Source organism: Hippocampus zosterae, chromosome 6 (genome assembly GCF_025434085.1).
Source record: "Hippocampus zosterae strain Florida chromosome 6, ASM2543408v3, whole genome shotgun sequence".
Lineage (NCBI taxonomy): Eukaryota > Metazoa > Chordata > Actinopteri > Syngnathiformes > Syngnathidae > Hippocampus > Hippocampus zosterae.
This window is the reverse complement of record NC_067456.1, coordinates 4,550,324-4,564,572: the sequence shown is the minus strand read 5'-3', so window position 1 is coordinate 4,564,572 and position 14,249 is coordinate 4,550,324. Positions and strand designations below refer to the sequence as shown.

The 14,249-nt window shown below is 45.9% G+C and overlaps 1 protein-coding gene across 1 annotated transcript in view; it reads right to left on the bottom strand.

Annotated features, from left to right (window-relative positions):
• The window catches only part of adgrv1 (adhesion G protein-coupled receptor V1), an 89,354-nt gene that overhangs the window by 11,341 nt on the left and 63,764 nt on the right, over window positions 1–14,249 (bottom strand). Inside the window, exons 89-91 of the mRNA XM_052067342.1 lie at window positions 8,953–9,069; window positions 4,337–4,515; window positions 1,667–1,824 (exon numbers count right to left, since the gene is read on the bottom strand). Of these exons, the coding sequence (XP_051923302.1) occupies window positions 1,667–1,824; window positions 4,337–4,515; window positions 8,953–9,069 (454 nt within the window). The remainder of the gene's footprint in view (window positions 1–1,666; window positions 1,825–4,336; window positions 4,516–8,952; window positions 9,070–14,249) is intronic.

Genomic DNA, 14,249 nt, shown 5'->3' with positions numbered 1-14,249 from the left:
CTAAATTCAACACGCCATATTTTTCTGTGTCAACATTCACATACCGATGGCCACATTCGAAGCAACTGGGGGTCAAGTATTTTATATTTTGGTTTGGCAGCCGTACCGCCCCACGCAACATCATGTACTAAGATGATTGTAGTTGCGTTCACATCACACTGATAAGTGTTCAAGATAAAAAAAAAGTGGTTACGTATGTCAAATGTCTGGCATTTGTCATGGCAAGGAAACAAATGTCATTCTCCTGATCACATGCAGGTGTACCATTGTGAAAAGGGCTTCGGGTCAAATGGGCAAATATTGTTGCCGTTCCAGCACATGCGTGTGTGTGTGGTGAATAACACACATTCACGCTGACCGAGGTCAGTCTTATTTCTCGGCAGGAACGGAGGTTGAGTATGATTCCGTCTGGCTGACATAAAAAATAAACACTTCCAACCCCCTGACGGTGCGAGCCGCTTCACTCCGCCGGACGGCCTCCAAGTTTACATTTAATCGGGCGGCGTCCTGCTGTGAGAGGATAAACCGAGAAGAGGGAGTGGGCTCAACCAAAACAGTCGCGCGGCCGATGCTGACACGGCTGTCTCACGGAGGTCAGCAGCTGTAACAACAAGCATGTGCTGAGCCACCGTACGTGCGCGCACAGCAGCGCTGTTTTTGCATCGACGTCGCTCATTTTCTTGTAAGGCTGCGTGGCGTTGTCTTTGAAAGACACACGGGAATTGCCAGGAGTGCATGTGGAGGCTTGACAAAAGTGCCGACTTCACCTCACAACCTCCCTTCATACGTATTTAAGCAGCGCAGCTTTGAGAGAAAATGGAATGTTCATGAAATAACTCCGTCAAGTTAAAATAACTGCAGTGAGAAGAACGCCGCCAGGCTTAAAAATGCAACAGCAGATATTGAATCAGTCGAGCGAACATCCCATCATGTCAACACACCTTGTGGAATCGGCGTTCAGATAAGACCTCGCTCGGAATTGAGGCCATTGTTTAGTTAATCCGTAAATTCTAAAGTGGATTTTTTTTCTCCACCTTTCTATTGAGGTCTGACCAAAAGTGCCAAAACATTTCATTTTCGGTGACGTCGGCAGTCTGACGTGTTCCGACTGAGTTTCTACGTGCGGCCCCGCATGCTGCAGTCTCACACAGATTAGCCTCAAGATTATCTCATCGCTTTGGAGAGGGGGGGGGGGGGTGTTGAAGTCAACCACGGGGAGATGTTTTTCAAAGCGCTGTTAAAACGATACATTCCTGCTTGTGCCTCGCCGTGCTTTGCTCCCAGGGGTCGCACACTCAGCGGTTTGCTTTTTTTTTTTTTTTTTAACCTGATGTTAACACCTCTGGTTGCTATCGACACACGACATCATGCTGTGATCCCGACGCTTATTGTCCTCACTTTTTCACAGCATTATTTTTCTATGCTGTGTCAGAAAGGGTGCGAGGTGGTAGAAGTTCTAAATTGATTTTTTTTTTCCAAAGGATAACACGCACTGACGAAATGACGCTTTGCTACGATTGTAAAGAAGTCAGCGTGCAGCTAGCATAACCTTGTAAATCAACAATCCCGCCAAAATAACTCAACGCTGCGTCGCTGAATCAAATCGCTAAAAATGTTTTGCGTTAAAAATGTATTGAAAATACGGAGTGAGAGATTTATCGTCAACCTGTGCTGTTGGTGCGTCCGCGATAGATGTCATCGTACACCTTCCACTGCTGCGAGACTTTGTAGGTGTGGATGAAGACGACCAGCACGGCGACGAGGCAGATGAGCGGCACCAGCACAGCGGCGCACAGAGCAGCGTAGATGTTCGGGATGAAGCACCTAAACACGAATAGGGGAGGGGTGCGGGGGGGGGGGGCGGGGAGAAGATGGCAAGTGTAACCATAAAATATATCATGTCAAGTCAAGTTATATTGGACCAGACTCATCAAACATGGTGTCAGCCTGAGTAATATGCTGCTCGGAGCATTCGGTGTAACGGAGTAAACAACCTCGAGCGCCCATATGTTGGATCTTGTGTCCTACAAACACGCCATTGTCATAGTACGATGCCCGTCAACAATATATCCCCTTTTGACTGCGCTGCAATACGAAGAGCGGCGCAGAATGACAGGTGCGTCTCAGAACTCGAACATGGTCGTCTGCCTCCTACATTTGGCTCGATGCGATTGTTTTCAAGATCCTCCCTGCCCCGGTTCCATCACGGCATCCCTTTTCCCAGCTGAATCTGGGAAAATCCGCACCCTGCTATGACCAAACTCTAAGTGCCAAACAAGCACCAAAAACACTCATGTGTCTTTGTCTATGTTCCAAATGTGGTGGGAGTATGGAATCCAGATAAGACTTTAGTCTCGAGTGACTACAGGAGAGAACTAATTGGCTCCGGAGTAGCCATAACACGGCAGGAGGTATGCCAAAATAGACTATTGCATGACATAGATGGACTGTGAGAGAGTAAACACGCTTTCTAATATGGACATTTGTCCTGTAGTGGCCTTGTGGAAGGTGGGGGCCTGGGGGGGGGGGGGGGCTTATTGGAGTGAAAATCTCATAAGAAAGGGAAATGTTGGCCAAAGCGCATTCCCTATAAGTCTATTGAATGACTTCAGGCTTGGGAGCAGAACTAAAAAAAAAAAAAAAACAGTATTTGAAGGAAATGGGAAAGGTTTGCGATGCTTTCTCTGGCCAAATGTGAGTTTCAGTTTAATCTTGGCTCTCCTGCTAAATCAGGGGTGCCCAAACTTTTTGGATCGAAGATCTACTTTTCGATCAACTAACCTCACGGGATCTACCCTTACCGGCGCGCGCACGCACACACACACACAAATTTAAGATTTACCTGCTTTATTTTATTTTTTAAATATTTTTTTTGTGAAAATGAGACTGATTAGTGTGCAGTGTATATTAACACAAAAAATATATTACTAACATGTACAAAGACACACAAATGGTTGTTTGTTGTTTTTCTTCTCGACACTCCTCGGATCTACTTGGGACCTGTCTTAGATCTACCGGTAGATCAGGATCTACCTAATGGGCACCCCTGTGCTAAATAATAGAACATTTGGCTTGTCCCGTCAGGGGTTGCCACAGACTTGTTGACTTGTTAGGCACAGTTGCTACGATGGACGTCATTCCTGACTCAGCCCACTCATTGTTTTTATGCAAGCTCGGGACCGGCAGTGGCTGCCGTCACTCAACTGCTGTAAAGTCCACTGTAATTTGCAGAAATATTAGTCTTTTTTTTCTTTGCAGAGGATAAAATACATACATATACCTGTGAGTGTTGTCAGCATACAAATGTCTGTGCACCGTTTTGAGTTCAAAGAGCTAGTCCGCATACATCTCCTTCATTCCCAGGGGACATCTCGTCACATCTTTTAAAAATGCAGACATTCAATCCCGTGTACGTCTTTTACGTTGCTTTTATATGAGAGTTTGAATGAGATTTGAATGCGTTATGACATCACCACATAGATGAGATTCGTCATTGTTTGTTAGCGTTCAACGTTTATTCGCAGAAGGCAAACTTGTGCGGTTGTTTTGAATACATAATCGTTGACTTGCTGGCTTTCATGTTTTGTTTGATGGTAAACGTCAACCGGGAGTGGCTATGTGTACCTGATGTTGTGTCTTCTGAGTGTAAACGAAGGACAGGGTATCAGCATCACGGCGGCGACGGTTAAAAGCAGCGGGATATATTTTGATGAATGGGCTGCCTCTTTCCCGCATAAGAGGAAGGCCAACTTGACTTTTCTGGGCACACTGAATGCCCCTGTGTATCTGCCAATGTCGCATCTATGCACCCACTGTCTCACGGCCACTTACCCGCCCACAGGAAGCTGGCGCGCATACTCGGCACGAAGGATAACAGACACACCTAAGGCCGCCGGCTAATTTTAGAAATGATTTCAGGGTCCAGAATTTAGTAGAGTTTGGCTTTCGCGCTTCGTGCACAACGCGTAGAATGCCAGCAAAGGGGACACTTGCACAAATATTATTCTACATATTGTTTCGAGTGAGCTCATGGGTTTGGTTTTAAGGGTTGACACACTTTCTACTTTTAGTAACGAAGCAGTAATTTATAGCTATTGCCTAACAAACATAATGAGCTCAAGGTTTCAGTTGTTTTCCGTTTGCTTTTTTAATTTGTTTTGGCAGTAGCTTCCAGCTCTGAGGCAAAGACTCAAGTTTCGATATGAGGAGATGCATGCCACGCAAATGACTCATGCCTTGGTTCATTCATTTCATTGGCTGAGCAATCGCCTCACATGATGTCACAAGATCAGGTGTTTACATGTCCCTGAAGAAAAAAAACAAACTCACTACTCACACATCCCCTTGCACCAATCCGTAGACGGCGTGGATGCTCCAGTCGAAGCCTCCGAGCAGCACGATGACCAGGATGATGATGATGAGAGCAGGAAGACCCCAGCCCAACAGGAAGTACGGCAGGTATCGACGATCCGTGTGCTCATCGTTCATGACGAGCACCTGCCAGAAATTCATCGCCTGGGGGGCACAGGTGGAGCAAATCGCTTCAACACAGGATGTGAATTGTTTGCTTTTGATCCACCCATGACATTAGAGGAAAGCAAAACAATTTTTTGCGTCTGTGGTTATCGTGCAAAAAAACAAGAGGAGCTCCTTGCTACTCGTTAACATGTTGTAAATGCCAGAAACAAACACTGTGGCGACATATATTCGGCAATGCAATCTTGGAGCATAAGGGCTAACTTTGAACCAGTCACAAGAAGGAGTCATGCATCGGAGTCGTTTGAGCGCACTGGGAAACTTGATGCTGGCCTCTCCCAGAGCAGTTTTTTCAGGTGTGCTGTCCAACATGTTATCCACAATGCTGCGCAAGATGGGCACAATCATCCAGTTCTTATATACTTGGGGGCATAGTGGTTGGTGAAATCAAACACACACATGGCTTTTATTTTCTTTAACTCAGTAATGTTTGGAGCAACTTCCCCACTCTCACTTGACCTGGATCTGTGAAACTGTTCTCAAGGTGGCCTTCACGACGAAGCTGCAGAAGATCCTGCGATACTTGCAGGAATTTATAAAGGCTGGGGAAGAGCGTTAAGTGTTTATTTTGAAGGGGATGAAACCTGTCGTTCATTGATCGGATTCAATCCAGCCCTGCGGATCTTTGGACGCACCCTCTGCGTGTACCCTTGTGGTTGACTGACGACCGGTCCTGTGTATATTCTTGGCCAAAACAAGCTGGGACAGCCTCCAGATCGCCCACAACACTAATGAGAACCATCGGTGTACAAAACGAATGGTTGGGTGGCAGTGTTTGCTTTGTAACCCAGCAGGCCATGACAGATTTGTCCATCAAACACATTGGTTATGTAAGCACCTTCTCCCTTGAGGATGTGCAGGTGTTAGCAACAGACAAGTTTGTTTGAATAAAAAGCTTTGAGTAAATGCCCGTGTCGGGGGCAGAGCTTAAAGTTCACAATATTGAAGTGAAGTTGTGATAGGACCTCACTTGTAATCAGAGAGGGCGCTCTTTGTTCAGAGGAATGAAACTTTATACGACACCTATAAAGCTGATGATGTTTGTGATTGTCCATCTGTCTGTTAAAGCATTTGCAGAGGCAGCGCTGTGTGTGTGATGCAACAGGAGGTTATGGGATGATGACCTCCTCCCCGGGCAACCTCTGCTCCGCCATAATTATCACCACATTGTGTAACAAGTATCGCAACGGACACAGAAACGCATGTGAGGCCGGCAAAATCGCACGACGCTTGTGTAACAGCTGAAGTGTGCGTCACGGAGACAATAGGGAAATGTCAGAAGCCGGATCGGCCTTTGCCTTGGACGCGAGACGGGCCGGGCCGGCGAGTCACAATAAACGGATGATGTTGCCTTTGAGGTGAACTCACTGACTTGTGATAGTGAAGGTCAAAGTTGGAAGAAGAACATAAAAAATAGATTGTTTTTCTCGTGGATATCTAGACAAGTATGTTTATTTCCTGGTGATTGTGTCTGAGAGAAACGTCAGAATGGGTCCAAAGAAAACCATATGTCCTGTTTTTAAGAAATACAGTCAAGCCTCTGACCAATTCAACCAAGATTTAAAGTTTCAAAGTTTGCACCAAGATATGTTTAGCAATTCAATATAGTGGGGCCTTGAATTAAGAGGGGGCGGCCCGGTAGTCCAGTGGTTAGCACGTCGGCTTCACAGTGCAGAGGTACCGGGTTCGATTCCAGCTCCGGCCTCCCTGTGTGGAGTTTGCATGTTCTCCCCGGGCCTGCGTGGGTTTTCTCCGGGTGCTCCGGTTTCCTCCCACAATCCAAAAACATGCGTGGCAGGCTGATTGAACACTCTAAATTGTCCCTAGGTGTGAGTGTGAGCGTGGATGGTTGTACGTCTCTGTGTGCCCTGTGATTGGCTGGCAACCGATTCAGGGTGTCCCCCTCCTACTGCCCGAAGACAGCTGGGATAGGCTCCAGCACCCCCCACGACCCTAGTGAGGATCAAGCGGCTCGGAAGATGAATGAATGAATGAATGAATTAAGAGGATAATTTGCTTCATGATCATGATTCAAAAATGTGTATCTCAAACTATCTTTACCCATTAAAATGAATGGAAATGTGATTAATTTGTTCCAACTCCTTAAGACAGCAAGCGAAAATAAAGTAAACAGCACCGGGCAGTATTTTACTTCATTGCAGACAAAGGAAAATAACACTCCTAAATAATGTCAAAGTTTGTGCATCATAATTTCATGCATGAATTCAATAGGACATGCATAGGTTTTGTTTACCTGTCTAAGCTGTTCCGCAGTTTATGATTCAGTCTCATACGGCCAAGTTATGTGATTTGGTTCAATCAACAAGGTTGATTGTGAAAAACAGTGATTCCGAAAAGGACTTCAAAAGTCACCCACATCGTACCATAATATCTCGAAAAGGCTTTGTCTATCTTTACAAGCACTTTGTAGAGCACCCCAATGTTTGCGCAAACACAGTCCTGGTTGGTCTGTTGGTTGCTCGTGGAGGTGCTTTGGTGGTCACCATAGCAATGACAGGACACTGTTTTCTTGATTACATCCAAGCCAGCGTACCATCAAGCTGTTATTTTAAGGTTAAATGACCACTTGTTGTTGCCTCAACTGTTAGGATGAATACCCGCTGGGTCACTGACTGGACAGGAGCGTCTTGCTCCGTCGTCAGCGTATCAAGGCAAAACATTGCAATGTTTGTGTGACAAACCAGCAAAAGACAAAGTGCAAGCTAATATTTTCGATAGACTGAAAAAGAGGAGCACGGTTATGTAACGATACGCAGCCTCCCTAAAAGCCGATGCATTGAGCCACGCCTTACAGCCAAGCAGGAACAATCCGGTCTGGATATTGCTTGCCTGCTGGCAGTGTGTTAGTGGATATTCCCCTGCCCATTAGATGAGCAGGCCCACTCATCCACTGGCACAGATAACCCCACCCCCACCCCCACCCCAACGTCCCTTCCCTACGCATGCCGCACGTATTGATTTCGCTGTGGTTTGCGATTAGTTTGCTGGCGCCTGTTAATATCAGGAGCTGGGCTCTGAGTGTCTGCCCGATAGGTGCAGTGCGACATCACTGGGATCAATGGAAAGACTTTGGGGAGGACAAAGAGGTTTGGTGACAGCCATCAATTCCAATCTGAGTGGCTGTGGTCGTATCTTCACTGTCAGCCTCCGTCCCTTCAAGAGCTGATGTCTTGACGTGTTAGTGAGTCGAACTGTCTTCACCGTAGTAGCTTTCAGTTCATCGCTCAAAAATGTGACTGTTTCTCTGACAATGCCGCAGGTGGGTTTGGGTAAAAGAATATTTCCTTTAAATTCTATATAATACTATTTAACACACGGGCGGCCCGGTAGTCCAGTGGTTAGCACGTCGGCTTCACAGTGCAGAGGTACCGGGTTCGATTCCAGCTCCGGCCTCCCTGTGTGGAGTTTGCATGTTCTCCCCGGGCCTGCGTGGGTTTTCTCCGGGTGCTCCGGTTTCCTCCCACATTCCAAAAACATGCGTGGCAGGCTGAGTGAACACTCTAAATTGTCCCTGAGCGTGAGTGTGAGTGTGAAAGCTTGTTCGTTTCTTTGTGCCCTGCGATTGGCTGGCAACCGATTCAGGGTGTCCCCCGCCTACTGCCCAAAGACAGCTGGGATAGGCTCCAGCACCCCCCGCGACCCTCGTGAGGATCAAGCGGCTCGGAAGATGAATGAATGAATGAACTATTTAACACATCCATCCATCTATTTTGTAATCCGTTCATCCCCACAAGGGTCGCGGACGTGCCTAGGAGATGTAGTTGCTCAGATATTCATATTTCAAATCATGTTATGTGAAGGTATCAACTGACAAAAAAAAAAAAAAAGCAATGATTAGTCACATTAATTATAACAAACACCGCTATAGCTTTGGAGTAGTCCAATTAAAGAGATAATCTTCTAATACTGCACCAATAATAGAACAGGTGCCCGGGGAGATTATAATAATTATGACACGATTTGCCAAAGGCCAGTGGGTGATGGAAACAAAGTGAGTGTACGTGACTTGTGCAAGAGGACAAATGGGGGACAATGAGAGGAAAAGAGAAAGTCAGGAGAAGCTTCTTTTTTTTAAGCATTACTTATTTTGTCATGTTTTGATGTGGATCCTTTTCAAATAAGGGATTATTGTGCTATAAAGGATGATTAACGAGTGAGGAAGGAGGAAAGGATTTATATGGAGCACTTTGGGTCAACGTTACGTGATGCCTGTGCTTTGCCTGCAGATTACAATTCCACTGTGAAGGACTAATGGCAAAATCGACATCATGCTCTTATTTATTTGGGTTTCCTTGTCCATAAATATGTCATTGTAGACGTCAACTGTCAAATGAATGAAGAGAAGCAGAGGAATGTGGTCAACTGTTGCGAGAGTGAACTGACACTTGCTCTTACCTGTATGAGCATCCAGAAGAACTGGCTGAGGTGGAAGTAGTGAGAGAAAAGCGCCAGCGCAGCACAGCTGTCCTCGGAAAACACTCGGCCACGGAAAGTGGACACCAGGAAGCAGATCTGTCAAAGCGAAGGATTGAAAAAAAAAATGCTTTTGGGCAACATTTTAAATGGTGACAGATCTGATTTCCTGGAATGGAAAACACGGCACCAAGCAATCCATAAGTAGCAACTACTTGAAAAATATTTTGTACTTAGTACATCTCACGGCACCAGCCTTGAGATGTCGGCGGCAACGAGGTTTCTCACCGCGGGCGCAATAAGATAGCAGACTTAAAGGCAAAGTCGTGCGTGTGGTTTCATTCTCTTTTTTTTTTAAGTTTACTTTGACACCATACTTCAGCTAGAAGTGTCAAGTAGAGCTTGACGCCTTTTTTGTAAGAACCGCTTACAACTTGCCAAAGAGCTGTTTGCTGCAAAGTCATCTCAAGACACCACTGCAGAGCTAATATATTGTAAACAAAAAAATACAATAGTAAGTGTTTGTATCAAAAATACATCTATCAGATTCAAAATTGTACACATGGGATAGAAATGTGGAAAAGCCAATGAGGGCAACAGACAATACAATAGGATGACACCGAAGCACACCTGAAGGCATCATTGACCTCGGATGAAAAGAAAGAGGCCGTTGACAATGTGGGGAGGGCGCTTGTTATCTAACTGGCAGAATTTTGGGTCGGTGCCAAGGGAGTGCCACAAAAGAGATGACTGAATGATAACGTGTTGTTTGTTGCTACTCGCATTAAATCCATCAGGCAGCGCAACGCCTCAGGTGACAATAAAAGATGTACCTGAATGCATGTCGTGACTGAATGGTGTCGTAAATGCTACTGGATATAACAAGGATGTCCAAACGCTTTCCAATGAGGGCCACATACAGAAAAGTACAAACCAGATGGCACATTCCATCTGGCATTTGTATAACATGTCAAAACCAATCCAAGAAACTGGAGGTCATCATACGGTGAGTCTAGTAGCACAATTGCCAAAGCAATTTTTAACTTACTGTCACAATATATATATTTTTAAAAATATGTACATCCTTGCAAAAAAAAAGTATATATCTATTTTAATAATTTCTTTCTATCTGTGCAGATCCTCGGCCATCGAGGTCTTCTGGAAAATTTGATTTGAGACAACTTGTTTGTTGAATTTGCGTTCAAATATGACTTGGGCAATTATGTTATTAGGCGAACGATAAATGGATGAATGGATGCTATTTTTGTAATGCATGAAAGCTTGTACATTTAAAAAATAAAATGTAATAAAACATTTTTAAAAAAGATGAATGAAGAAAAACTGGCACACTTTCAACATTTTTTCGAATGTCTTTTTTTTTTTAACTGTGTGATCTGTTTTTCCTAACCTTATTATGCGGGCCATGTTTTTTCATTTATTATCACAATATGAAACAGGCCAGAAAAAATAAAAATATGCAGCGGGCCAAAAAAAAAAAAAAAAATCTGCGTTCTCTAACTTTGTGCTCTTTTTGAGAGAAACTCAGGAAAGCACAGCAAATGACCATATTTGGATCTTCCCCTTGAATAAGAGCCATCTTTTTACATAAAAAGGACTCCTGAGTCAGTCATTTACCCATCCAAGGCCTGCAGTGCGAGTGGGTGGGGATGGTACAGGAAAGAAATTCATAACCTCAGTTCCTGGAATTGAGCCTGGGAGGAGAAGCTATTCAGGTAGTTTGGAGCATGGGACACGCTCATCGAACTTTGAAAAACAAAAACAGCAGGGAATGTACCTGGGAAGGAGAGCCTTTCACCTCATTCTAAGTACAGTACTTCAGGCTAGCTGTATGTTAGATGCACCCATACTGGCTTGAGAAAGAGAAATTGGATTCATTCTTGGTCCATTGCGTCAGTGGAGGTTTTCAACCCAGCTTCCGCCAACCTTCACAATTCACATGTACGGTTCTTCATCCAAGTGCCCGCATTCCAACTTCCCCACTCTTGGGCAGTTTTGCAAAAACAATTTCAAAACTTGCTTGTTCTCCTTTGCGCTCCCTCGCCGAGCATTATTTATTCATTTCAAGTCAATACTACGGTATTCGGAGTTTTATTTTCCGTCGGTCAAAACAACAACACGATTGACTTCAATGGGAATCCGAGTCGAAGTCAGAAAACTCAACCTTGACATCGGTGTGCGGCATGGTGTTGCGTTGTGAAAGGAATAACTCTTGGCGTGCGCATCGAGTGAAGAAGAATAAACACGTCCAGGCGGACTCGCGTTCAAAGCCGTGAAAAAGCAACCCCGAGTGCCCGGATATTTCATTACCCTACAGAGCGTTCCAGGCCAAAGACGGGTAACTCGAAAGTCCACCGTAAAGTGGCCAGTTGGACGTCAAACATGCGCGATTAGCAATTAGTCGACTTGAAGCCTTAAACGTCGACGTGTGGACTAATCGGACGCTACAATACAAGAGCTTGCTGTCACGGGACTTATTTAAAGTCAGCAGCTCAAGGAACAAGTTTGGATTTTGACAGATCTAAGGAGGTCTTATTGTCCGAGGTTGGTTTTGGAGATCACAGTTACAGTATGCGGCCTTTGCTTAAATCCTTGCGAAAAAAAAAAACAGAAGACATCAGGTAATGTTGACCTCTCGTGAGGTTATCAGGGTGGGAAGGTGTCAGGTGTGGACGGAGGGTTTATCGGGAGCCATCTACCGCCCTGTTGCTTTGTAATGTGCAAGGCAAAGGAGTCGACTTGTCTAGACCCTCAGGCTACAGACTAACTCATAGCAGGGAACAGGGAGGTACGATTCAGCGCAGCTCGTGTCATGTGACGGGCCTGCCTAGAGCGGCGAGAACCGGTCGAACAGGAAAGAAGGATCCAAAAATAAAACCAGACAGAAAATGGAGGTTATACAATGGGGCGTTACTTCACTGAAAGTCTTCACGGCCTACCTGAAATCACAAAAACAACTTTGGATTAACCAAACACACTCTAACGAGAGCCGAACAGAGCGGGACTGAAATGGGCGGGGGGGGGGGGGGGGGGGGGCTCGGCAGTGCATTGAATGACTCCTGTTTTTAACAGTTTGCACTTTCGATGACTTGAATGACAGAAATTGCAACAAAAAATAATATATAAAAGTACAGTATTGAATGGGAGACTCGATTTACACTCTGGAGTATCGTTTCAGGGAAGCGGACACTTCAGTCAGGGCGTGACTGAAGTGTACTTGACCACAAAACCGCAAGGCAAGCCACAGCGCAGATGCAGCTTTAACTTATACATCCACCCATCCACTTGTCGCCCTTAGAATTGTGGACGAGTGGATGTCGTTGCATGTAGATTACTTTGGCATGGCCCACACATTGCTGTGCTTACTACGTTGTGCATACTGAATCTTTCCCCCCCCCCCCCCCAGACATGGTTCATGCACATTCAAGTTACGTGACAAAACCAGTCGGTTTGATCAAGCGTATCCTATTTTCTTAATTACACTGAATATTTAGCATGTGAAACTGCTGTCCATCCTGTCATGGGATAATCGCCTCTTTGAGAAAACCAAATGGTGCAGCATTTTGTCTCTCATCAAACAGGAGCTGAAACACTGGAAACAGTGGCCGGGGGCGGAGTAACTATGAACAAGTAACAGTAATGATTTGTAATTCATATCAAGCTCATCATGTCCACTCTGTCATTGTGAAATATCAATCGACATGACATTGGAAATATACTGTTATTATTCACAGCTCACAGGCAGCGTGCTAACAGAAACATTTTGTAAAGTGAAGATCCCGCCACGTGCTTATTAAAAGCACGTTTATACACAAATGTCCACCCCGTCAGCAAACTCACTTATTTGCTATTTTCTTGTATGGTGTCTGCGTGTGCTTAATGCATTCATTCATCTTCCGAGCCGCTCGATCCTCACTAGGGTCGCGGGGGGTGCTGGAGCCTATCCCAGCTGTCTTCGGGCAGTAGGCGGGGGACACCCTGAATCGGTTGCCAGCCAATCGCAGGGCACACAGAAACGAACAACCATTCGCACTCAAACTCAATCCTAGGGACAATTTAGAGCGTCCAATCATTTTTGGAATGTGGGAGGAAACCGGAGTACCCGGAGAAAATCCACGCAGGCCCGGGGAGAACATGCAAACTCCACACAGGGAGGCCGGAGCTGGAATCGAACCCGGTACCTCTGCACTGTGAAGCCAACGTGCTAACCACTGGACTACCGGGCCGCCCGTGTGCTTAATTCATTATTCATTTTTTTCCCCAATACGTTTACTTGACTAATATGCATCTCTTACAGCATAACACCGACTTAAAGTCTGAAAGGCACCTTGCAGTGATATTGACTCAGGATTAATTTGTGAAAACGCCTCCAATTATATTCACATCGGGGGCCGAGCTAAAGCAAACGCTCGGTTTCTGCGCCTACGATGCTTGCCGCTCTCATCCTCCCGGAGACTTTCACTGCTGATCAATGTCGCCCAGTGCGCTGACGCTATGGAAGCCGTGTAGCAGCGTGGCTATAAATAGCACTCGCCTGCATTACATCACTGACCAACGTAGGGAGGGGTTAGAGGGGGACCCGAGAGCTGTCTGCCTGCCAGGCCATCCATCCACCCCGGAAAACACTTAACCTCCTCCACTCCCCTCCTCCAGCCATTCGAGCCATTCCTTGCAGCCCCAAGTTCCTCTTCATCCTCACCAACAACCGCAATCCAGATACCCCCCCCCCCCCCTCACCACCACCACCACCACCACACACCCCTCCCCCCCACCAGCGACCGGTCTGATCTAGCTGGTTCCAGCCGCAGCCTGCGCCCTGGCTGTTTGCCTTTGTTCACAACCAAATACAGTGTGCAGCAAAGCAAAAACACAAGTATGAGATGATGATGATGTGTTTGGCTCTTGCAACGTGCGCCTGTTCGTTGAAACCGCTTGTTCCTGTGCACGCATGGTTCATTTGAAACATTTGCAAAAGAAACAACAAGTGAGTCAAGTCAGGTCTTCACTGAAATAACAATCAGCGTTGCGAAAAGTTAGATTAAGAGCTCTCAGACCTTCCTCAAGCAGGAATCATGTCACTAGTACAATTTGTGCTGCTGTGCCCCCCCCAGCTCCTTGACCTGGACTGTACTGCGAGCATCACCAGTTTGCTCACAAGCTAGAGCTTGTCAGTCGCGGCGGACGTGCTCTTTATGCACGCTGGACAGGCTCGTTGCACGTGGCAGGTCACAAGGTTGCCGACTGATAGCTGGGTTAGTGGG